Source organism: Pipra filicauda, unplaced genomic scaffold (assembly GCF_003945595.2).
Source record: "Pipra filicauda isolate LSUMZ 115617 unplaced genomic scaffold, ASM394559v2 scaffold109_size3271384_pilon, whole genome shotgun sequence".
Lineage (NCBI taxonomy): Eukaryota > Metazoa > Chordata > Aves > Passeriformes > Pipridae > Pipra > Pipra filicauda.
The window spans coordinates 1,186,208-1,211,995 of record NW_024103540.1 but is presented as its reverse complement, the minus strand read 5'-3'; the positions used below and the strand labels follow the sequence as shown (position 1 = coordinate 1,211,995).

Sequence of the window (25,788 nt, the reverse complement as noted above, 5' to 3'; positions counted from 1 at the left end):
GCACTTTAAACCCAGAAATATTAAGGCAGGTCTTCTAAATTACAGGTGAAGAATATTCCCTGTGTAGCTTCTCAATATAGTAAACAGCCCCCACCCTGTCCTGCAGACAGTGAAAAGCTACAGGAAACCTCTTCTGGACTGAGCATGGTATGTTTGGATACAAGGTACTCCATAAATTCAACTATATTTTATGAGCTCATTAGGAAAGTAAACAAAAAAACCCAGCAAATAAAGGCTCAATCCCCTTTGTACATACGAGTCTAACACGTCATTTCACTCATTTACCACTTAATTCATCAGGTTTCAAACACCCATGTTCTCTAACTCATAACAGGCAACCTGCAACTCAGAACTTGTGCACTTATGAGCAATACAGAGAGGATGGTGAGAGTACTCATCCTTCCTTCTCCCTGAGGGTCCAGGTGTCCAAGTGGATCACACCAGGCTGGATGGAAGCCTCAGCAGTCCAGCTACTGGTCTTGCTGCTTCAAAGGCTTTTTGGATGAGCTGACACATTTCTACTGCCCAGCATGGAAGTGAATCTCTCCCACTGCCATGAGTTAAGGGGTCTGAGGAAACTGTCCAACACCCAGTGTGCAAAGAGGGTGTTGGCTGGCTGCAGGGGACAGCAAGCTGCAGGTGATGGTGGCTGTGAGAGGCCCCTTAGCCCTTCCTGGTCACCATGCCCTGCCCATGTCTTGCCCTTGCTCTGACCACGTGGCCCTGCTCTAAGGAGGTCCCCTAAACTTTCCAGGATCTGGTCCTGGCCACCCTGCTCTAGAGAAGGCTGCTGGAGCAGATATTGGATCAGACGACTGTGCTGGTTTAAAGGTAAACCAGCAGGGGAAATGAATCCAACTCAAAAGAGAGATTATAAATCAGAATAACAATTTAATAAAATAATACAATAAGTACGATTATACAGACAAACAATTGGTTTTAACCCACAAAACCCAAATGTATAACCCAGCACCCTGGGGCATGAACAGAGTGGTGTTCATTGGGCCCCCTGAGTCCAAAGGAAAAGGAAAGGGGAAAACCTGTTGGTGAGAGTGCTGTTGCAGTCTGGTCGAGAGTGGTGGTTGCAGTCCAGTCAAGAGTGGTGGTTGCAGTCTGGTTGAGAGTGGTGGTCTGCAGTCTTCCTCTGGATCCCACGAGTGGTTAAAAAGTCCCAAGACCCCAAGATTATATATATCCTTCAGTTCAGGCAGGAATGCTCAGTACCTCCCTCAGAGTGGGGAGTTCCACAATGAGCGTGAGGACAGGAGCATCCTCCTATCTCGCAGGCCTCTTAACACCCAGTTTATAGCCTGAGGAGTCAGGCTGCTCTGGGCAGATGGTGTAAATGGCCTATTGATAACAGTTTCTGGGAAATGGCATGGAAGGCTAGACAATACACAGTTTTGGGTTACACCCATACAGTGATGAACTGGTCCCAGCTGTTCTAACTAGGACAAGGACTTTCACAGGTGCCTTACAACCTCCACATATTCTGCTTTGGTTTGACTCCTAAAGCACCTCAACTCAACCCTGCTGCCTGCTGGGAAGGGTGCTGGGACAAAAAAAAATGACCCCAAACTCAATTCTCCCCCAAGATTCATCCCCAAACAACAATTCCTCACCCCAGGATGTCCTATGGCAGCACAGTCAGAAGACAGGAAAGATCATTTTATTGTGGACATCACCTGGGGGGGGGTGGGGGGCACAAGAGTCACAGCACTCCAGCTGATGAACAGGAATCAGCACCTACAACAACAGCCACAGAGCTCTGAGAAAACTGGAAAGGCAGGAGGAGGCAAGATTTTGTTCCCCTTGGGAGAGCAGCCCCTCAGCAAAAAGGGCCACCAGTGAACTGCCACCTGGCAGCAGCAGCCTGAGCATGGCAGAGCCAGGATTCTCTGTCCTCCCAGACTCCCTGTCCCACATAACAGCAAGGACATACCAATGCTCCTAGTGGTTCTCCAACCCTCTCCATCCTCCTGACTGGCACCTTGGGACTCCCTGTCTGCAAAGAGGAGAGGCAAGCAGTGAGCTGGAGGTGGCTTCCTTAAGTCCTGATCCCCTCCTGCCAAAGCTGGACTGAAAAATCACAAGATTTTTAAATACATGTATATAATGGTCCTTTTTATTTGCCACTAGATTTCAGTTGTTATGAAAATAGCTAAATTCTCAAATTGCTAGAAATGGCTTCTTTAAAACAAAACACAACCAAACAAACACACAAAAAACCCCAAACAACCCCCCACCCCACAACAACAACAACAAAAAAGCAGCTTAAATAAAATAAGAGCCAGGTATTTGTGAAATGACAAAGGCCTCAACACTGAAACAGAAAGACAAAAGAACCAAAGTTATGAGATTCATGAAAAAATTGTTGAGATAGGAAAATACCAAAGAAGTGCCAAACAAGACAGAGCAGGAAAGACCAGCCTGTGATGCACTTAAACATTGATTCTCTGTAGAAAGGATTGGAAGTGCTGAAAGATCCTGAATGTCAACAGCCTTCAACCAGCAGGTAATGCCATATCCAACTTGCCTTTATGTACATGCCCTTGGCTCCTGGGGCAAACTGCAGTAAACAATCTTCAAGACAGGTATTTCTGATACACACCTGCTCTGCAGCAGATGTGCAGCGGTTCTGCGTGCAACCAAACGACTCAGTCACCAGGACCATCTCCTTAAACACCAGTTTACACAACCCGTTACTGGGAGCCCCAGAAAACTGACTTCTCCACTGGATTTGTGCACGGCCGGAGACCGAACCCCTAAGGGCAAAACTCTTGACCGTAATAACTCAGGGGGCAACAAGAAGCAAGGAAGCCACATGAAATAAATGTCTGGAGAGGGGTGCTGCTCCTGGCCCTGGGTTCCCTCCTCCATCCATGAGGATGTGACAGCACTAGCCTGTGAAAGCGCACAGGCGTGGTAAACACTCTCTCCACGCTGTCCGTACGGATAACTGTCATTTGTCTTTCCCACGGGTGAGCGTGGGAGGGCAGGCTCGGGAACATTTCCACCAGTACACGGCATCCCATGCTTCAGCCTTGGCACACAGTGCCAGAGGAACCTGTCCTTGGAACACTTTGAAGCCACGCTGCAACAGGGCATGTACAACATCTCCTGCTCTGCTCTCCAGCCCTTGCCCCTTCCAACCCCCTATTCATTGTCACTACTATCCTCTCCCAAGTCCTGCCTTGAACACCCACTCAGGACAAATCTATGCCTGAAAAAAATAGACCTCTGCCTGAGGATTTGCAGTGGCAAAGATACAAAGGTAAAAAAAAAAATCACACAACCCAAATTGGTTATCAGCACTGCCATTTTACTGCTGTAATTATGAAAAGGAGGAATTCCTCTGAACTATTAAACACTTGGCTCCAACCACTGAATCAAACTTACTCCAAGACATTCTCCTTTATTGGATGACTCAGCTTTTTCCGAGTCTCACAAAAAAACAGGACTTGAGTGCTTTGCCACCCAGAAACCAAAGGAAGCTTCCATGAAACCAGCAAACACCTCCCATCTTCTCAACATTGTTATTAAAAAAGCAAAACAAACCAGAGAGGTTCTACAAGTCAGCCTATAAACCCAGTCATGAGGAGAGTAGTGTCAGTGGTAATAGGGCAAGAAAGGCAGGGTAATTATACCACACCAAATTTGCAATCGTGCCGCATTCCTTGCTGGTGAAGGCCGGCTAAGAATTAGATACACCTTTTTAAATCATCAAAGGGAGTGGCTGCAAGATACAAGGTGCTGGGATTAAGATGAAATTCTGGGTTTGCCAGTTCTCAGCAATGGCTTTGGTGGCTGGGCTGGGTATGTCATTAAATGCTCCCAAACGGTGTTCACACCATGTCACTTCTTTTTAATCTTTATATGATTCTCTGTATTTCAAGAGTCCCAGGCTCCCACTGGGCAAAAAGCTGTACAAACCAAGAAACTGAAGACAATACCTATCCAAAACATTTTTTGCACTTGGTCAACCAGACAAGTCTGGTAACTTGTACCTCAGCACTACTTCAGTGGTGCACAAATATTTATCATGTTGCTCCAGTTACTGCCACAAGGTCTGCAAGCTCAGACCCTCAAGCATGAAAACTCAAGAGCTTCCCTGCCAAGAAGGTTGTTAAAAATACTGAATGGGAAAAATACTATTTCGTGAAGATGATTTAACAAGGACTACATGAGTGAGGGAACAGATTTGGCTCAGACCTCTCCTTTTTCAGAAGAACAAGTACAGGAGTTCAGGTGCAGTACTACCCTGCAGATCTTTGCAGAGGGGCTGGGAAGCTGGGTCTCAAGGAAGCCCCTCCATGGGTGAGAGGCACGGTGCTGCCATTTCAGAAATGGAATCCTGCTCCACAGCCTGCTGGGCAATGCAGAGGCAGGTAATCTTCTGCTGGAGAACATCTCTCTTGGAGAAACCAGAGGAGTGACCATCACGCAGGCAGGACAGCGGCACACAGAGGCAGAGCTCCTGCTCTGGCTGCCTCACCTTGTTTGTACTGTACACGGGATTCTCAATAACCTCCTGGGCTGTTACAGGGTAAGAGGAGAACAAGGCACAGAAACAGAAAGGCACAGACCACCAGGGCCTTAAAAACTGATGAATGTTCTCTCCCACCGTAATTTCATAGTGCAGGTTGTTTCAGACAATCCACGGCCAACAAAATAAATGCTGCATTTGTGCTAGTTTTCAGAAAACATGCCAAAAAGACAAACACAAGGCAAAGCAGCCAGCCAAATAGACAAGTCTTGATATTTAATTATTTTGAAATGAAAAAGTTCAATTAAAACCAGCTACAAAACAAAGACATAATGATTACCTCTCTCTTCATAAGTTTGTGCTTTGGCACAAATAACTGGCCGGCCTGATTTTATGTCCAATGAATTTAATCTTATCCAACAAAGTGGCTCCCTGTACAGCACAGAAGACAAGGAGTTCTGAAAAGAGCTCTTGGGACAATGCATAACACCATACAACTAAATTAAAAAAAACACAAACAAACAAACAAATTCAGGGTGATTTCTGTTCCTTCTTAGGCCAGCAGGAAAAAAAAGCCTAATGCAGTTGGCATCAGATTGTGGTGCGGTAAGCAGCACTCAGGAGCTGACAAACCCATCAAGCTAACTCCAATTCCACTTTGCGGAGAAGTTGTGAATGCACTCACCTCCCCACTCAAAAGCCAGCTGTTTGTGTTGTGTGATGGGTTCATGTTACTGCACTATTTATGAATTCAGTCTCCTGGCAGTATACAAGCCAGATGCTTTTCCATGTGGTGGCAGCTGACACCCAGTGATTCGGCATGAAGAAAAGAGTCCAGTGGTTTTTCCCATGCTGAGGCCTGGGCCACAGGGATGCTCACTGCCCTCGTGCCCAGCCGTGCCGGTACACCTGAAGAAGCCATGACTTCAGCACATGACTTACAGTAGAGGTGTATGCTCAAACATAAGCTTCTGTGAGCCATCTCCAGCTGGGCATCCAGAGATGAAAACATCCCCAAATTAGTGGGCACTGCTGAAAAAGTTAGCCAAGTGTCTAAACACTTGCACAATCTGCACTTACTCTCAGTACCTCTTGATTTTTCAGATGGCATCACCCACTGATTGCAAGCGTTTCCCAATGGACACAGTCATATTGAAACCCTAAATATTGCAGTGACTTAGCTTCTTCCACTTCACTTTACTCAATGTAATTAATCCCCACAGCGCCTCAGAGGAAGAAGGACAGCGGCATCGACCAACCCAACCCCAGTGTGCAGGCATGAGGCACGAAAAGCCAAGGGAACTGTGCGAGGTCCTGCAGAGCGCAGGCCAAGTCCATCTGCTGTGTCACGTTTCTAAAGAGATACTCATGCCATCAAACCCCAGCGGTGAGGAAGCGGGAAGAAAGCCTTCCTCAATTCCCCCCGCCCAGGACCCCGAACTCGTCAACATGATCATTACAGCATGTTTGACGGCACAAGTCACTCCTGCTGTGGTCCAGGCGAGGGATTCCTGGCATGGCACGGGCAGGGCTTGGTGGCCTCGACCGGTGCTCCCCGCCGGCACGGCCGCATTGCATAACTACGGACACCGCATGTCAGTGGGAGCTCCCCACCGGCATCCACCGGCTTATGCAATCACCGCGCCCCGCTGCGAGGCCGCAGGGACGGCGGGTTTGGGCTCCCCTCGCCCTCCGGCGGGAGCGCTGCCCACCGACCCCGCTCGGGGTATCGGCCCCCTGAGGGTCCTCGCCGTGGGGCACGGAGGGGAGCGGGGTGGGGGTTCATTTCGGAGCGGCCGAGCCACCCCTGGAGAAGGGGAGTCATCCAGGACACCTCGCCTTAGCCGAGGTGTCCAAGCTCAGACATAAAGGTGCTCCCTGACATGAGGGGCGTGGGGCTCCTGTGGCCGCTCTCCGGGCATCCATCACCTGCAGGTGCCAGGTGAGGGTCCCGGACCCCGCCAGGCCGGGCCCACCGCCGTCCCCCCACCGCAGCAGCGGGCCCGGGGTCCCCCCGCTGCCCGAGGGCCGGGCCCCGCCGCGGAGCTGCGGAGCGGAGGAAGCGGCAGCGGCCCCCGCCCCGCCCTGCCCGGCTCCCCCTCGGGCCAAGGGCTGGGCTCCCCGCCGGGCGAGGCAGAGCCAGCCTGCCACCTCCCCTCCTCCTCCTCCTCTTCTTCCTCCTCCTCCTCCTCGCCTTCCTACTTCTGCACCGGCTCCGCTCGGGCTCCGCCGCTGCCCCTCCGCCGCCGAGGCTGCCACAGAGCCCCCCTCCCTCCCTCCATCCCTCCCTCCCTCTCCCCCGCCCTCCGCCCTGTCCCCAGCGCCGCCGCCGCCGCTTCCACAAGATGGCGGGGACCGTGGCCGAGCGGGACGCGCTGGTGAGTGCGGCTTCGCCCCCCGCCCGGGCACCGGGACCGGCACCGGGACGGGGCCGGGGGGGCCGGGCAGGGCACCTGCGGAGCGGGGCGGGGGCGGGGGGGCTGCGCCTGGCCCTGCCTCAGCGCTCTCCTTTCTACCTGCAGAAAATAGAGGACGGGCATTTAAACAACTCCCTGGGATCCCCGGTGCAAGCTGATGTGTACTTCCCTCGCTTGGTAAATCACCTTTATTTGGTTTCTTTCTTTTGGGGGGGGGAGGTGGGCGGTATTTTATTTTTTTTAACACCTTTACTCCCCCCCTCTCCTCCGCCCCGGCTGCAAAAAGGCGGCCGCTGCTGATGCCGAGCTGACCCTCGCCACCTTCCCCCTGTCCTTTCCAGATCGTCCCCTTCTGTGGGCACATCAAAGGAGGAATGAGGCCGGGAAAGAAGATCTTAGTTATGGGCATAGTGGACCTCAACCCCGAGAGGTAACACCTGGGCCCGGCCAGGGGGAGATGGGGGAGCGGCCACACGCACGTACACATACACACGGATCCCTGCTTTCTGGAAAGGATTATTTTTATCATTTTAAATATAGCATGCTGATTTCTCCTTTGACCCATAGAGGGGGCATTTCTTCAAGGGATCCCGTTTTCACTTGGGAGTAAAGGAGCATATAGAGCATATATATATGCATATATGTACACATATATGTACAACACCATGCACACACAGACATATATATATATCTATGCCATAACCATGTTCCTGTCACTGCTGAGCTTTCAGGGTTTCTCTGAACTAGCTGAGCTGTCATCCCCCTTGTGCCGCTATACCAATGGCTTTGATAAGCTGAGAAATGAACCTGGGCGGCATTTGGGGCTTATTTGGTTTTTTTCTGGCTGAACGAGAGCCGTTCTGTTTGTGTTGCAGCTTTGGCATCAGTCTGACTTGCGGGGAGTCAGAAGATCCTCCTGCGGATGTAGCCATAGAACTGAAAGCTGTGTTTACAGACAGACAGTTTGTCAGAAACTCTTGTGTAGCTGGAGAATGGGGGGAAGAGCAGTCGTCTATTCCTTACTTTCCATTTATACCGGACCAGCCTTTTAGGGTGAGTACCAGGATGACAGCGGCTTACACTGTATCCGATAAAGTGTCATTTGATCTGAGTTGCAGCAGGACCTGACTTGGCTTTCTTGAAATCACAGTGTAGCCCGCGCTGCTCCTGTTGAGACACCAGTTGCTGGTTTGTTTGTATCCATCAAAAGTTGTGCAGGGATCCTGCTGCTACGTGCAGCTGCAGGCAGTTCGGATGGGGCTGTGAACACCTCACCTGGGTGCTATGACAAGTCGGAGGTTGTAATACTGTGTGATGAAGTCCAACTTCCTGAGCTTAGTTTTATAGCTATATATTAAAAAGTACCTCTATGTTATTAGTGCATTACAAGTTATTACTGGAGAATGTAAATACTCTGTGGGACTGCTGTATGTTTTGATGGTTTTTTTAATGGACATAGTGTTTACAGTTTAGTGCGGCTAATAAGGATCATGTTCATCCTTTGTCTCCAGGGATGTTCTGTAGAGGTTGACCGTAGCTCTTCGTGTTAGCAGATTAAACAGCTAAGCAATAGTGGTATTCTTTCCTGAACCCTGGGATTAAACCTCCCATCAAATTTAAGTCTGTAGTCACTTGAAAATGGTGTTCTGAGAAATACTGTGGCACTGTGGATGGACTGGGTTGACCTAGAAGCAGATTCCCATCTGTAGTGTTTATGGTTACGTGAAGATGTCTTTGCAAATCAGGACTAACAAAGTATGTGGCTGCAGAGGGCTGCTTCACTACATTGAGGAAAAAAGGCTGCATGCCTTTTCCATGCAGCTGACCCAGAAAAACCTTCCTCCTCTTCCTCCCCACCCCTCTTGCAAAACCTCACTAGCCCCTCTGCTAAATGCCAGTGCTCTGACCAGCTGCCAAACTCTCTTAATCCTTCTTGCCCCCAAGATAATCTCCCCCAGCCCCAAAAGCTCACCATCTCCCCAGATGCTTGGGCTTTAAGAGGGTGTTTGTGACTGGTTTTGCTGCAAATTGGTTGCGCTCTACTTGCTTCTACAAACTCTCCCATCAGAACTGGCAACACCCTTTGGTGGTGTGGGAAATGCACTTGAAAAGACTTGGAGGCTGGGTCCTGCTCCAGCTGAGAGGGTTCCACTGCCTGCTGCACTGGGTGGTGCTGGGCCCTCAGACGAGCCAGACAAATTACGCAGAGCGTGTTTTGTGAGTGTCCCACTAATGGCAGTTGATGTTGGAGGACAGCAGTATTGCACGTTTACTGTGAGATACTGTAGATAGGGAGTTGTTCTTTCCCCCCTTTTCTTTTTTTCTTTTCTCTTTTTTTCCCAAATGGAATTTAGGCTCCCAACTGACTTTGTACCTTTGATGGTCTCCCTCTCAGTGAATAAATTAGACTATTAAGTGTTCTTGCCAATTACTTGTGGCCCAGTCCAATTATCATTCCGGCTTGGCCCCGGGTGATCTGGAGAAGCGGACTGTGAGCAGGGTTGAGGGTAACCATATCTTTTACATAACAAGGCCTCGGGCTGGCTGCGCCTGCCGCAGTGACACAGGAGCTACGTGGCAGCACGGGCCCTTCCCTGGTGCTTGGTGCACTACCAGGTGTCCAGGAGTTTAAGCTCTCCTGGACTGTCAGCTGCCACTTCTCCCAGTGCGACGTGTTCCACATCAGCTGGGCTTTGGCTCAGGCAGTTTGTCACCCCCTTCGCATTTTTATGTGCTGTAATAGCAGCGGAGTCAAGTGCCTGGAAGCAGCACTTCACTCTGGACAACCTCTTGAAATGACCCAGGATTTGCATGTGGCTCTCCTGCAGATTTTCTCCTTAGCCTGTCCAGACCTGGAGGTCTCCAAAGGCCTGCACGAGAAGTGCATGTTCTGTGCCCTCGTGTCCCTGCTTCCTGCTGGGGCAGCTCCAGCAGAGCTTAACAACGGGACACCATCTCAAGCCACCCCTAACGTCAGGAGTCTCCCAACTTGTCCAAGCTTGTTCAGCTCCAGGCTTTATTGCTTTTCCAGAGCATTTCTGCAGGTCTCTCAGGAGGAGGGATGAGCTGTGTCCCTCCCTGATCTGGTTTGTGCCTCGTGCAAACTGCCCAGCTGAATTCAAGCAATCCTGCACTGCATTGCCTTCACTGCAGCCCCAGGATGGAGTCCAGTCCAACAGGGAGTCCTGGGCTGTCTGCAGCCACAGGAGTGAAGGCTTTTTGGTTATGCAGGAGCTCTGTGTATGTGGGAGGGAAAGACAAACCTATCTCCCTGCTCCATATTCGCTCCCTTCCAGTAAATTAACAGTAGTGTGGAAAGCATTGCAGAGGGAACTGCCGCCTTATTCTGCAGGGAAAAAAAAAAAGGAAAAAGAAAAAAAAAAGTAGCAAGGAATGCAAGGTTTGGGTTGGAGATACAATTTCTTCCTCCTGTGATTAGTGGTTTGAGTCTGTTTCTGGCTTTATTCCAAGAGGCGAAACCTCCCAGTAGCCAGTGGGACTGGGTTCCGGTGTGCTTACTGCTACGACAGCGTGAGATTGGATTAATGTCCCTGGGCAGTAAGAGCAGATCCATCACAGTGTAACTGGTGTCAAGGGGGAAAACCGGTCTCAGCCCTGGCTGTTGTGTGGCACATTAGTAGCACAGTGTGTAACTTCACTAACACTACTTAAAGTGCTTTTTGTGTGCCGTGAAATAACTTTCCAGTTACGCTGCGAACAACGTGCTTTAACAATTTATCTTTTACAGGTTGAGATACTTTGCGAGCATCCCCGTTTTAGAATATTTGTGGATGGACATCAGCTCTTTGATTTTTACCACCGTATTGAAACACTGTCAGCAATTGACACAATAAAGATAAATGGAGATCTTCAGCTTACAAAACTGGGCTGAGCTTGTTAGGACTGCAGATTCCAAACCAGCTCAGGTGCCATCGTCCGTTTGGAGCAGTGACAGCCAGCTCCGGACACAGCTATGGTAGGAAGGCTGCCCTGTTCCTTTTCCGCATGCAGTTCTTCACTCCTGTGCCGATGAATTGGGCTGTTTTTTATCCTAATGAAGAGCACTGTTGGTTAATAGACATTGAGCCGTTTTTCTTGGATCAAAATAGCCCACCTGTGCTGGATAATCAAATTGGAATGGATTCAGAAAGACTTGCAGTCTTTGTTTCAAATCTCACAGAAATGCAGTTTCTGAAATGCAGCGCTAAAACCGGTTACTGAACAGTAGTGACAACAAAAACGAGTTTTTCTTTTGCAAATATTGTTTCTGCACTGAAGTGGAGTAGTGTAGCACAACATAGGGCCACGTGCTGACGTCCTTACCCGGGGCCTGAGCCTGGTTCCATGGAAATCAATGGCAAAACTCCCACTCACTTTAATGGGGTACAATCAAACTGTCTAGTCCTTAGTCAAGCACAATTCCCACTGATTTCTATGGTATTTTTGCACACACCTTGGGGCCTGCTGTTCTGCTGGTGTAAATCAGCATTGCCTCCACAGCTTGCAGTGGAGTTCTGCTGATTGCTCCCAGCTGCTGGTTTGGCCCAAAGGCTGTGCAAAAACTGACTGAGGGTGTGTGGACACAGCCTGTGTATTTTAGTCAGGGTATTTGCATAGAATGTAGGTCGTTATGAGTTTTTGCACAACGTATTGTTAATACAATTTTTAAAGCTTCTCTGTAGTTTATTTATTTATACTCATTGTATGTATTATTAGTAAAAAAATGAACAATCTTACTGGCGGTTAAGAACGGCAACGTGTAAACATTTTGAATGTACAAAATGTCTGAGGTTCTTTGGGTAAACTTTACATATCGTTCTTGAAAAAAAACATGTTTCCTACTGAACATTTAGTTACGTTTTAGTGGAGCCCTCTAGGCCCTGGGAAAACGTGGGCATGGTAGCTGGTGGGGGGAACTCCGCATATTCACGAGGATCTGTTTTTCAGGGCTTACTAACTTTGCTGCACAGGATGGGTCTGAGTTGAAGTCGATCCATTTTAAAAACTTAAAAACCAAATTTGTAGGTTTAACTGTGCTTTTATAACCTGAGAAAAAGTTAAATTTGGCAATCTCTTAGTTCAGAAAGAGAACCAGGCTCTTTCCAAGGGAGATGGGAGATTCTTTACACTTGTTTGAGAACATATTCGGCCTTTGATATGACAATTAAAACTTGTCTAGACAGCCAAGTTATTAATGCTTGAAAATCAGCTACTGCACATGAATAATAACTTTTCAAGTAGCTTTTAAAATAGTAGGTATAGGTGTATAAACACAGTCATTGCGCTACACTATAAATGAACACAGCCACTTTCTTGACTTCTTTAGGACTAAATACACTTTTTTCCCTGGCTGCTCACAATGGTCTGTAGTGGGTCTTTCTGAGTAGTTATAATCGTGATATAAACATATGTTTAGGCAATTTTGAAACACATAATATAGGGACTAAAACACAGACTATAAAAAACATCCTTTGTAGCACAGTATTAAAAAAAAAAAAAAGAGAGGAGAATCTCACAAACAGAACTGTGTTTAACCTGCAATAAAACTGTGGTTTAAAGCCACCAGAACTGGAATATCCAAAGTTAAGGGTAGAATGCCAATGCAAAGCCTCATTTTGTGCTAATTTGGCCTGCAGTTAAGAAGCCTTAGACTGCAAGCTGAAATTCCAACTGTGGCTCTAGTCCAAAGCCTGTTGAGGTCAATCAGAGTCCTCTGAGCATAGAAGCCTGATTCTTATTTCATGCAAGTGCAAATCTCTTTGTAAAGCTGAGGGGTTGTTGCTGCTGCTCCAGACAAAATAAGAATCAGGCTGCCACCTATAAAATACAAGTTAAAAATTTAATTTTTAGCCTTAACATTTGACACTCCCTGACTTTTCTTCCTACTTCCAAATTAAGAGAGAACTTGTTGTTTTCCAGGTGACTTTTTTATCTGATGTGTGGCTTTTAAGCTTTACATCAGATTCTATTTGTACTCCAGATTGAATTGAAATGTTCCTGTCTTGCTCTGTTTTTACTCTTTTACATGATGACTGTGTCATTTTCCATTGTATAAAAAACGCTGACAGTGTTTCGGTACAAAATATATTCTTAAAAATTATGATAATAAAAATCCAAGGGAAAGGTGCTTCTACATGAGGTGTTTTGGATTTTTCTCCAGCTTGGAAATGGTCTATGCTTCCAAAGCTGATGCAGGCAGAAGATGTTTGGAGAGAAATTTAGCACCCTCTGTGCCTAGTGCTTTCTCCCAACCGGATATCTAAAGCCAGGTTTGCTGATGCAGGGCCAGTGCCTGAGGCCAGAAGTAGGAGGCAGGAGAGAGTAAGTAGCATGTCTACCCTGCAGTAGCTCAAACCCAAAGGGAATCTCCCTGACAGCACACCAATAGAGATTTCCCCTTCCATGCCTTTGCTGTATCCCAGGAAAAGCAATTTGGCTGCCTTGAATTTTCACAGCCCTCGCACTTCTGCTCTCCCGCGCAGTCTCGGCACAGCGCAGTGCCTCCCCCAGGGATGCTGAGGTGAACTCGGTGCACCACCTGTCAGTGCCATCTCTGGTGGGAGCAAGGGCCTGCTGATCCCGCCTTGCTCCTCCTCCCAGCTGCTGGGCTGGGCACTCCCATTTGTTCCCGCTCCAGGAGTTTTCTGTCTGGGGAAAATGTTTGGTTTTTTTACCCTGTTTCTGGTTTTGCCTTTGCATAACTTCACCAACCACGGCACCCACCACCTGATCCTGCCCCGTTGTGGTTTCTGAGCCAGGCTTCAAGGCAAGAAGGGCTGTGAACCCTCTGCTGCCGGGTTGTGGTTTGGCTGAGAGCTCAGGAAAGGGCAGAAAGTCACAGTTAAGGCTTCCACATCTATCTATCTATCTGTCACCTGCTTGGAAGCCTTTTTATTTTTCTTGTGCTCTTGGGCACTACCAGGCAATGGCAGGTGAAAGAAGGATGATGTCTATGTCACCAAGGGCTGTTTCCACAGGTGCTTGGCTTACACTGCCCAATCATGTTAAGAAGCAACTGCAGAACACTTGTATGTGCAGTGTAAGTCAGAGAAAACAGAGGCCTTAACTGTTTCTGCTCAGTTGGACCTTGAGCCAATTTCAAATGTTTAAGGTGGGAGACTGTGCTGCAAAATTTATATCTGAATTTTTAGGTCTCCACAGCTTAGGGATGATTCAGATCTTCATTTTGAATATAAGGTCCTAATAGAAATAAAGACTATTTCCAAATTGCACCAGGTTTTTCAGTAGAGACAAGTAGTCTGTGAGCTTCTTGGAAGCTGCAAATCTTCAGGACTTAAGGAGTGTGTAAAACAACTTTTGAAACCTTATGCTAAAATTTATTAGCTGAATATTTCTGCGATTTCCTCTGAATGAGGAAGTTGATTCTGAAATTAAAAAAGCCTTGAATGGGTAAAATCCATGTGCAGTGGAATCATTCAACTTAGCATAGCTTTATTTTTTCCAAAGAGGAAAAACTAAAAAAACAAAAAAAAAAAAACAAAAAAAAAAAAAAAAACAAACAAAAAAAAAAAAAACCACGAAAAAACAACCAAAGCAAAAAAACCACAACCAAATTATTTAATTTTGCTTGGGATTGGCTGTGATAAAGCTGATTTGATTTTAGAGAAACCAAAACTAGGTTATTGCCTACTCAGAGCCTTGAAATATTTCAGTGTCATGTGAGGTAGTCTGTGTCTAAACATATTTCACATAAACGCTTTTTCACAGGCAAGTTGTTAAAAATGTTACAAAATACCTTCTTTTTGTGTCACAATTAGAAATGTTTGCCCCACCTTGTAAGAACATTTTGTACTAAATATTCATGTGTTGTCTATGAGAACTTGCACTAACATATTATATTCTCCCTCCCCTCCTTGACTAGTTTGAGCACAAATAGGCATAATATTGCTAAACCGGTTGAATGTGACATCTGCTTGAGGCCTTGCACCTTTCTCAAGGGCTGCTTTGAGTAAACAGCCTGGAAACCAAAGGGAGAGCCTGATTCACCATTCTGCTGTGCCAGCTTTCCACCCTTGTCACTCTCCTGCTGTGAGGCTGAGACTGAAGCCCAGAGATTTTCACGTAGGGAGCAGCACTGAGATTTTTATCTTTGGATTTCAAACTATTCACCGTGGAGGAAACAAGACCAGAGTAGCCACAGCGCTCTTCAGCTTGGTGGTGAGGTTGGGGTAGCATGACATGCTTTAGCCCTAACAGAGCAGGAGTTCAGAGGGCATTGGTGGGCATTTCAGAGCCAGACAGGAGATGCAGGACAGCTTCCCAGGGATGGGCTTTTGCCACATTTTTATTTGCCACCTTCTGCAACCCCCTGCCAGGACACATGGCAAAAAGCCAGCATTGCTTATGAGCTTGGAAGGCATGAATGGATTTGTGTTCCTACTTGTCTGATATAAGAGAGGCATTTATCTGACGTGGGGCTCATTTTGCCTCCTGTCCACAAGTATGCCCCACAGAAAACTCCAGCACTGTTTTCTTCAGAGGCTGGTTACAGAGACCTTTCCAGGCAGAAAACTGCAGAACCCCAACTCTGCTGAGCCAGTTAACAACCTCCCAGCACCCCTGGAATTAATATGACAGTATAAGGCACAAGAATCAGGCTGAAGGCAGCCCCAAATACTCACTGTGATAAGCACAGAAGTTCAGAAGAAAAGCTTACACCAGTCTAGGAACAGTAAGAGACCTGGTGAGGGTTTTTTCTAATCGTGGGTATTGTTCTGATTTTATCACATGGATCAGAAAGTGTACAGGTGAAAGTCACTTTGCAGTGAATGGTGTGTGGGGTTAGAACCAAGGCCAACCCAAACAGGGAGAAAAAATGAGCTGCAGACGCCCTATCTGGCTTTGATACACCCTCCCAGCTCCTCCCAGCAATCACTGCTGTTATGAACATAGACAATTACTAGAACAAGGAGATTCAGCAGCATGTGCAAGATCTAAATAATAAACTCCTACTCTGCCACAGGTCCTCCCTAGTTCCTGTTGCTAGGTCTTTCCATCTGTCTCTCAACAAATAACCACGTCCTGCTGCTTTTGAAATCCATGTCAAAAATCCCTTTGACTTTCATGGAAATAGGTCCCTAAGAAAAGGGTTATTTCTAGCTCTCACTCTCCGGTTATTTTCAGCTGGGGCATACTCTAAAACTGAGTTTATTTTTAAGTATGAATAGAGGACTATTTCTGACTGCATTATACATTGGGTAGAGTCAACAGGAAGCACGGCCTCTCTCTGCTGCAGAAACACTGGTTTCACAGTTCCCTGATGAAATGTCTTGTTTTCATTACCTTCTGATTTTACAAAGTGAGATTGTGCACAAACTGACCGGGCAATAACAGTAATATGTACCATTCACCACAGATCTATTTTTATGTGTCGTGCTGATTTCATAATGAACTTTTAATAACAATAAAACATGAAATCTTCAGTAGGTTGTTCTGTCTTCTGTCTGAACTATTAATGCTCATTACATACCCTCTTGACTTCTCTAACTTCTGGCTTTTTTTATCTTCTAACTGTTTTCCAGATGTAGGTAACTCTTTCCCTCATAAAACTGTAGTGTGAAACTTTAGAATGGGAAGTGCAGCTTTGGTAGCAGCCTGTGTAAAACTGCTTTACAGCTTAGATGCACTGTACAGAATAATCAAATAACTTCATTAGAGGAAAGAACATCTTGCTGACTCTTACAAGACTCCTGCTGACATCACTGGGCAGTGTAAGCCTCAGGAATTAACAGGCACGACTCAGACCTCACAGCCAGGCCGTGAGAACAGGTCACTGATCATTTTGCACAGGTTAAAACAGCAGTTTAACTCACACGTGTTCCAGCTCACTCTGGTGGGACTGGATTCATAGGCGAGTGTTACGTGGTGAGTAAAACCACCAAATCAGCTCCAGGTGCACATTATTATGAGATCCAGTGTTTTACTTGTTGGCATCATCTTAACTAAAGTTCACATTGGCCTGATTAAACACAAGAGGAAACTATAAGGTCTCAGCTTCTTTCAGTTAAAGTTACTGGAAAAATTCTGTATGACCCAAGTGGGAAAGGATTATGCCCTCCATCCAGTCATGGCTGTAAAAAACAAGTGAGGTTTCTGTGGGAAACCTCAAAATTCAAACAGCACTAAAGCAACAGATGAACAGGATTTGAATACAGCTAGTTCTGTGTTTTTTCTCCCAATAAAATGACTGTGATTCAGATGCTCCACATGAAGTTCATCCTACCTCTAACCCATGAGCATCAATCTGTGGCCATCCCTGCTCAAAGCCAGCCTGAGATTGGGCCTTTGTTTGCTACACATGACTCTAAGAGGGAACATCTAGAGATTCTGAGATAAAACACAGCATTTGGTAACCTTGATGCAAAATAGAAATGGTTGTCAGTGATATAAAAGCAGCATTTATTCCCCATCAGGCAGCAGAACCACAGCAGCCGAAGTGCCTGGGAGGGATTTTCAGAAGAGGGAATAGATACATCAAATTTCACCTCTTGCATGGGCTAACTCCTACAGAGGCCCTTGGAAAGCTCTCATTTGACCTGTAATACTGAGTAAACTACAGGCATGAGTTGGGGGGAAAGGCAAAGCACCTGATGTGGCAAGTGCCATGTGTACTTCTCTCCCGTTCGGAGCAGTACTATGGACGCCTCGCAGCTGGCCTTTATTTCGGTGGAGTGTTTCTGAGCTTCAAGCCAAGCCAATTCATGTCGAGTGATTTACTCACAGGAATACCGCGAATATGGCTCTTTGCTAGCACTGCACTGGATCTTATTTTTAAATTATGACTTTCATCACTCGTCTAAGAATAGAGGCTGGCTCTGAAACATCACATTGGCTCCAGCATTCTCTGAAAGCTACACATTTCTCATCCTGTTCGGGTTTTGAGGCTTCAGTTTCCTTACTGCTGTCTTGCTAGACCAGGGCTATGCCAGGAGGGGTCATTCTGTGAAAGACCCTGACATGGAGGTGTCTTTCAGCAGCTCTCTTCGGCAGAAGGAGACGTGCTAGTCTCCCCCAGCAGTCAGGAGTGACAGCAAACCGGAGCTATGCTGACTGCTGGTTGGCAGAACAGGGCTTCCCTGTGACTCCGAGAGGCTGGAACAAAAGCCTGGTTAATTAGAAAAATTTCACTGAAGCTGAACAGTAAATCTAAGCAGCAAAGAGGAGGATTTCAGAGCTAAGCAATCTGACACTAACAGCAGAGCCATGCTCCCTGGGTGCCCAGAGGTCACGGGCAGGTGTTGCTTCTATTGAGCAGAGAAGCAAAGCTCCATTCTGTGGCCAAGCATGGATGAAGATGTTGGAGGTTTCTGACACTGTTCAGTGGCTCTGCCTTTGCCTGGCTCCAAAAACCCCTTTGATGGGCAAAAAGCCAGTGCTGACAGTATTGTAATGTATGACAAGCTCCAGTAGCAGCTCCAGCACTGCGTGCTCCAAGAGGCAAAGAGGATTCTTTCATCGCTGCTCTCTAAGAAATTTTCTGTTCAATGGGACAGATAATGGCTGTCTAGAAGAGATACAAACCAGTACTAAGAACAAAATGTGGCTCTAGGCAGAAGAAACATTCTCAGGAAAGCAACAGTTTCGCTACAATCTCCAGGGGAAAACAAAATATTTTAATTTAAAAGTACAAAGGCTTCAGCAAGGATAGGGAAGTTCCTTTTAAACCCTATTTTTGGATGAAAGATATAATGAGCTACAGTGGGTATTAAACAGACTCTGAGGGGCAAAGGTGGGAGCAGCTCTGGATTATTACATGGAGGCAGAACACAGCTTCCACATCCATTCCCCTCCATTTCCACTTCCTTTTCTCAGGAGTAGCCAGTCCTCTCCCTGAGAGAACCAGTGATGGAGGAACGTCAGAGGAACTCTTCTGTGTCTTCAGACCTTTATGTGTCTTCTACAGACACCAACCAAGGTATACCTTATTTAGTGCTGCTCACTGAAGAACTTCAAAGCATTGACATAATTTAAAATTCATGTTAATTCATGAATGGACCTTGCCATTTCTCTTATTACTGCTGTTATCCTACAAGCAGGGAGAGGGAAGAACAGAGATGCAACAACCACTTCTCAGTAATCAGTGCTGTAATTTGGAATGCACTGATTGGCACACAATGTCTCATCACTGTGACTTTTGGCTACAACACTGAAGTTCAGACTCCCAAGCCCCCTCCTTTGCTCACCAGGCAGACATGTTATTTTGGGACAGAATATACAATGGTAAGGTTGAGTAATGCTACACACTGAGTAGCTCCTCTGGGATCAGAAGGACTCTTTGTAATGCAAAATCCTTCCAAAATATGATTTTTTTTATAATAGTAAAAATGAATGGCATCCTGTCAATTTTTTTTGCAGCTTCCACTGACTCACAGTGCCTTCGATTGCCATTTAAATAATGCAGAAGAGAAGCTGGAACAAGACCAGGTTTCTTGGCAGGGAGTTTGCTGCACCTTGAATTCAAAAGATGATGTGCACATGTTTCCCTAGACAAAATACAGCAATCACAACCTGAGTGATGAAAACAGGCTGATCTCTCTCAATTTTGGTGGAAGTACATTGATTGATAGCAACTGAGCACCTAAGAATAGGAACTGGTTAAAGGTTCCCATAATAAACCTTACCTCTTTGAGTTATTCAGAAGATGCTCTTAGGCAAAATAACAGGATTCCATTTAGCAAAAGAAAGCACGTGATTGTCTTAATGCATTGTACAGCTGGAGCTGTGATAATGCAGGCTAGAAGATGATGTTTTAAAGTGAAAGGGAAATTAGTTGTAATTATAATTGTTGTTGTTGTCTTTATGCAGTATACCAGCTGTATTGATTACCTTCTTTCTGTGTGTCACTGGCAGCTAGGGAACATGATACATTATCTCGTGCTAGTGTTGGAGAGCAGCAGAGATTGGTGTATTTTTAGAAACAAGATTCCCACAGTGTAACTGTGGCAATTGGATGATCATACACATGCATATTAAAATGCCAACAGACGAATTCCTGGACAGTGCCAGCAAACATTTCACTGTTTGGGGTAGGAGGAAAGGGCAGGAATGCACAGCTCCGAAATTCAACAACTGCAAGCACAGCAGTTTTACCTCGAAGAGTGTCCTCTGAGGGATTTGTGGCTCACATTGGTCAGTCTGAAAGGGAAGCTGTGAAAAAACAGAATCTTTCCCTTTTCCGGGATGAAAAGATGATACATTTGCAGATTAGACCTGGTCCCATTACACAGGAAATTAGATCTCTGTACCAGTACAGAGAACTGATGGCCACCTCTACACATCCTTTAAGGGCCCAGTCCTGGGCCTCAGCCACCAGCAGACTGTGTTTGGGGTGCATCTGTTGCACAACAAATCATAGTGCAGACATCCCTGGCTCACTAAATCTCACCAAGACTGCAGAAGTGCAAGGCTTATTACTAGGCACAGACCTGCACAGATGTGGGCAGACAGAGAGATGGTAGAGCCAAGTTGCCCGTAAGCAAAGCTGGTGGTGAGGCAACCAGGTGCTGCCTGTGCAGAGTCCATGTGTGGCAGCATCTGCTGGGAACTTATATGTCTCATAAAGCATTTATATGTCTCATGTCAGAGAATCTGTTTCAGACTCTCTGGGAATAATATCAGCCAGGTTACCAGTCCTGTAATTGTGCTGGCTTACACAGGACTTGTACAGGACCAGTGAGGTCTGAACCTTTCCAGTAAGAGCCAACCCAAGTGTCTCTAAGTAGAACACACTGTGAGTTCACTTGTAGAAGAACTAATTAAAGTACACTTGGAGCATTCAGCAGTCATTCAAGTAGTGTCAGACAGATATCTTCTATATAGTGTACACTGTTAGTGTATTCAATATAAACAAACTGATAGTCACAGGCCAGCACAGGAGCACAGTGACTATTGCACTGGATAAATCTGGCAGTCCAAATAGCTCACAACTTTGGTTATGTTAACTGGAATGTGTTTTGGAGGACAGCACAAGGGATGCTGTGACAGACAGCTATAGCATAGCTGGCTACAGATAGATTTTTCTTTCAGTTCTCTTTAAGTAGGATTAGTCTGAAGCCTATTCAATAATCTTGAATTTTATGTATTTATCACTGATATTGCAGTGATTGCAATTGGTGTTGGAGGATATTTAATGCCTGATCTTTTTCAGGATCCTGTTACATTTATGCATATGGATATTGTTCATGAAGGGCAACATACTACTTGCAAAGAAAATTCCTGTCTGTCTTTGATGTACCTCTCTTCTGTCTCATTATGTGCTCTTTTATCATTTAATAGGTAGATGAATTAAGAGAAGACCATAAGCTAACTTCTCAGTGTCATTTAGCTTTCTATACACTTTCATCATGATCACCTCTTTCAAGGTATCCAGACCTTTTCAACCTAATGACCACATAACAAACTGGAATCTTTTCTAAAACATGACTTCAATCCACGCTGTAAGAATTAACAATCACCAGAGTCAAAGCAAATTGCAGGAGGTGGTATATTACCCAACATCCTGATGCAAAGGTAAGATAAAGGCCTACTCCAGGGGTGTAGCACAACACAAAATCCAAGTGTACAGACTTTGCATATCAAATTTTATCTTTATTTCAGAAAAGCCTCTAATTATGCTGAAATGTGTGCTTTTAAGCTTTCCTGCAGCTGGCCTTAAGAAAACTCCCCCTCAATTAACTGCAGCAAATGACTCTCATTCTCTCCCCACAAGGGATTTTAGGTACTAAATCTACATAGACACATCACCAGACCAAACAGACCTCCATCTCCTCAGCTTGTTCCCACCTGCCCCTGGCCAGCCTCCAGATAATTTTCGTGTCTTCCTTTATGTTAAAGCCATCTTTTTCTACCTGCAGTGCTGGAAGGGAGTAGCCAGTCTCTCAGAGCACACCGCTCTGCAGGGAACAGCTTGTTCTGGAGAGGGCACAGCAGGAAAAAACATCCTTCATAGCACTCAGGGAGATGTGAGCCAGGTTTCAAACAGAAGGCCACAATTTGGTCACTGCCAGAGACTGGCACCCATCTCGGGCACGCAGCAGCTCCATTTTTGCCATCTTCTAAGCTGCTTAGTTTAGACCTCAACCAAATCCAAAGGGAGATTCTGGTTACCTTCACAGGTGAACTTCCATATACGGCCATGAAGCCACAGGCTGTGACGGCTGGCATGCAGGTATATGTCAGCATGCCAAAACCTCCACAGCAACTTGTAACCAGCGTACACAAATAAAATTACACATGCATTTGTTGGGAGAAGGTGGTAGAGTGACTCGAACATGTGTCAACAGTTTCCTGGGGTGAGGATTTAAAAGTGCTGTTTGGTGCAATTTTTTTTTTGCTCAGGGGAGCTGAGTGACGACATTAATGGGAAAACTGGAAGCCTTTCAGTAGTAATTCAGTCTGGTCTCTGTGGGTTCCCCCTATAGGCAGTGGAAAGAGAGATGCTTCTCCAGAGGATGATTTAGCAGAGAGAATTTTGATGCCCTGAATGGTTTTCCAGAGGCCTTTGCTCCAGTGATTATACAAGAACCTTGAGGACATTCACTTCCTACCAAACACCCAAATGTAGATGCCTGATCTCCTTTTCACACACATACACACCCTGTGTTTGAAATTAAGAAAAAAAGGTATATACAACAGGAAACAACAGGCCACAGATGGGTGACTCCAGATGTTTCCTTTAGCAGCTGTTAATAGGAAAGAAACTACCACCCTAAGAAAATGAAAACCAGCAAAAGCTTTCAGTGCTGAAGGCAGAGGGTTATGCATAACTAACACAATAAAGAAGTCTCTTGCAAATTTGACAGGGGTTCACCTGTCTTGTCAGGCTTGGAAAGAGATATGAATAAAAAGCCCCGGAAGAAGTCAAGGCACTTGGGGAGCACCTGCACAACATCACTCTTCAGCATTCCACAGGCAGTGCAAGCATCTTCTACACTCAGGAGTAAGAAACAGTACACTCTATCAAATAGCAATGCTAATAGTGTGGGAAGGGCTCTATAAACATGTGACCTTTATTTATTTTTAATTACTTTCCATACTGCTGAGAGCAGAGTTTCTTATTAGCCAGATCCAAAGTAATTATTGGTTACGGGAACTTTAAGTGGCTTGCAAGCAGGTCTCGAATTGCCAGAAACAGGTGGCAATAAGAAAACACTGTGTGCCTCCCTTTCCACTAAAAGTAAAACCAGATAAAGCAGAACTGTATTTCAAGAGAGCAGATTTATCACTTTTCTTAAACGGAAGAGGGTAAATTTTTTTGTCACTGTCCTTTTTGGATTTTTCAGCACTGGGATATATATAGGAAGGCACAGAGCAGTGCCTTCTTGGAACTGAAGATACACAGTAGCTCTTGGCTGGTGGGTTTCTTTACAAACAGAACTGGAAGTGATAAACGTTTCAGTATTCAACCTTCATTCCTTGGTGGACTCCTACTCTTGAATGTAGAGGAAAAAATGCTGGTACTCCACAGATGTTGAGGAGGTTACAGCAGCAAACAAATCTGACCTGAGCTGCTTTGCCTTGCCAGTTTTGTGCATAGCTTACCATTTTAGCATAGAATCATAGAACATGCTGAGCTGGAGGGAGCCATTAGGATCATCAGGACATCCCAAGAATCACACCGTGTGCCTGAGAGCATCGTCCAAATTCTTCTCGAACTCAGACAGGCTTGGTGCTGTGACCATTTCCCTGGGCAGCCTGTTCCAATGTTCAACCACCTTCTGGGTGAAGAACCTTTTCCTAGTATCCAACCTAAATCTCACCTGATTCAGTTTCATGCTATCCCCTCAAGTCCTGTCATTGGTCACGAGAGTGAAGAGGTTGGTGCCTGCCCCTCTGCTTCCCCTCATGAGGATGTTGAAGACCACAACCGAGGGTCTCCTCTCAGCCTCCTCTTCTCCAGGCTGAACAGACCAAGTGCTCTCGGCTGCTCCTCATAAAGCTTCCCCTCCAGACCCTTCCCCATCCTTGTGGCCTCCTTTGGATGCTCTCTAACAGTTTAGTGTCTTTTTTGTATTGTAGTGCCCAAGGTGATGCTGCACCAGTGCAGACTAGAGCAGGACGATCCCCTCCTTTGACTCCAAAGGGGCCAAACGCCAGGGATGGGTGAATGACCACTAGCTACATAAAGTCTGATTCAGCCTATTTTGGAGTGCTTTACCAGAATGTATACATACCAGGTATTAAGTGATGCCCTGTGGGGGAATGGGACAGAAACCATTAGTTGAGCTCAGTCTCAGATCATGTACGTGAGCCCTCCCACAAGGCCAGAGCCTTTACAAAGGATGGGGAATGGGCAGAGCGCCCGAAAACGGAAAGGGAACAGTCCTGTGGCTCTGCACAGAGACAACACTCCTCCAGCTGTTTATTTAGCTGCAGTCAGAATGCATCCTATTTTGTGAATCTGCCAGCACACAGGAAAAAAACATTGGATTGAAACCCCTTGCTCAGCAGATGCAGGACACAGGCTTTTCACTTTCTAAGACAATATTATTTTTATATGCAGTCTTAGCTAAACTCAGGAGTCCTGATGTGTTCTAACTCACTTCAAATTCCTTGTGTACTTTGTCCAGCTAAAGACTGATCAAAGATTTGGGGCTACAGGCTCTAATGGACTGCAGCAACCAAGGGACAATGCTATGTTCATTTTGTTAAACCTGAAGACTTCAGGAATACAACGCTTTGCATTCACAGGTATTTTGTATTGCCAGTGGCATTTAGGATGGTGAAGTCTTTGGAGCATAAACAGTGCCTGAATATTTTGGGTTTTTTTTACTTATGCCTATTTTACAGTCTCCATATCAGGATAATCCATTTTAATACACCCCAAGGAAATGAGGAGAAAACCCTCAGATTCCTAATTAGATTAGGGCTATACTAAACTTTTCATGGGCAAAGATCAAGGCAAGGGTGATCCTACTCTGTCAGAGTGACAGCACTAAGGATGTAATTTAAAGATAATGGAAGTTAAAGAATGAGATTACAAAGAAGGACTGGGACACAGTTTTCTTGGTTCTAATTGCAGCTGGCTCCTCTGCGGTATCCTCTGGAAGAATCTTACATGGGAGCAGCCCATTAGCTGTAAAAGACCATGCATAAAAGCCTCAGAGAAAATAATCTTCATGCAGACAAGCAATATTAATCATAAAAAAAACAGGCATCTGTTTTTCTTTTTGTCCTTTACAAAAAAAGTGTAAATTCATACAGGCAGTCCCACATAGATTTATTCCCAATCTTCAAAATTATTTTAATGCCAATGAGTCCAAAGCCTACATATGTGTGTTAGGTAGATATCACTAGAGCTTGTTGCATTCTACCAACAGAGCCACTTATCACCTACCATCCCTAGGGAGACCCCTCTCTTCTAGCAACCATTGCCTCGGTAAAAACAGTGATTCTGGTCTTTCATAGCTGAGCAGTACCAGTGCAATGGGAAGCACAAACAGCACCTTTGTGCACCAGTGAAGGTCCTGTGGTGGTCATTTTTCTTTTCTGGGAGCTGAAATGGTTTAATTCAACATCAAGGTGTTAGATCAAAAGGAACTCACAGGAATAAAATTAGTACTCAAATTAGTTCACACAAATGCTACACATTAGCTGCCACAACTGCAGAGATTGTTTCCCGTTCTTCATGGAATTCACTCATTCAACATCATAATATTTGACTTCCAAGGGGAACCTGGAGACCACTGCAAGGCTTACCTAGAGCCAGTATTAGACTGGGGTCCAACACAGCTCTAATCTATTCCTATCTGCTGCTCAATCTTATCAGTTCCAGTGCAGGGAAAGAAATGGCAAGATACAGCTCAGGGTGTAACCGTCCAGCCTATCCCACAGAAAATCTGACACTTTTCACACATGAAGGTTTCC

The 25,788-nt window shown here is 45.8% G+C and overlaps 1 protein-coding gene across 1 annotated transcript; it reads left to right on the top strand.

The window, feature by feature from the left end:
- The first annotated feature begins 6,459 nt into the window (after positions 1-6,459).
- On the top strand, positions 6,460-13,030 carry LGALSL (galectin like). The gene is made up of 5 exons (XM_027711707.2): positions 6,460-6,864; positions 7,009-7,080; positions 7,245-7,333; positions 7,779-7,956; positions 10,652-13,030. Exons 1-5 carry the CDS (start codon positions 6,832-6,834, stop codon positions 10,793-10,795), a joined length of 516 nt encoding a protein of 171 aa, XP_027567508.1. The 5' UTR covers positions 6,460-6,831; the 3' UTR covers positions 10,796-13,030.
- The last annotated feature ends 12,758 nt before the right edge of the window (positions 13,031-25,788 follow it).

What these genes read in the sequence shown, in the direction of transcription:
- LGALSL (XM_027711707.2), top strand. Translation starts at nt 6,832, where the DNA reads ATGGCGGGGACCGTGGCCGAGCGGGACGCGCTG. An exon ending in ATGTGTACTTCCCTCGCTTG is followed by an intron (nt 7,081 to 7,244) that starts GTAAATCACCTT and finishes TGTCCTTTCCAG; the next exon opens with ATCGTCCCCTTCTGTGGGCA. An exon ending in GTGGACCTCAACCCCGAGAG is followed by an intron (nt 7,334 to 7,778) that starts GTAACACCTGGG and finishes TTTGTGTTGCAG; the next exon opens with CTTTGGCATCAGTCTGACTT.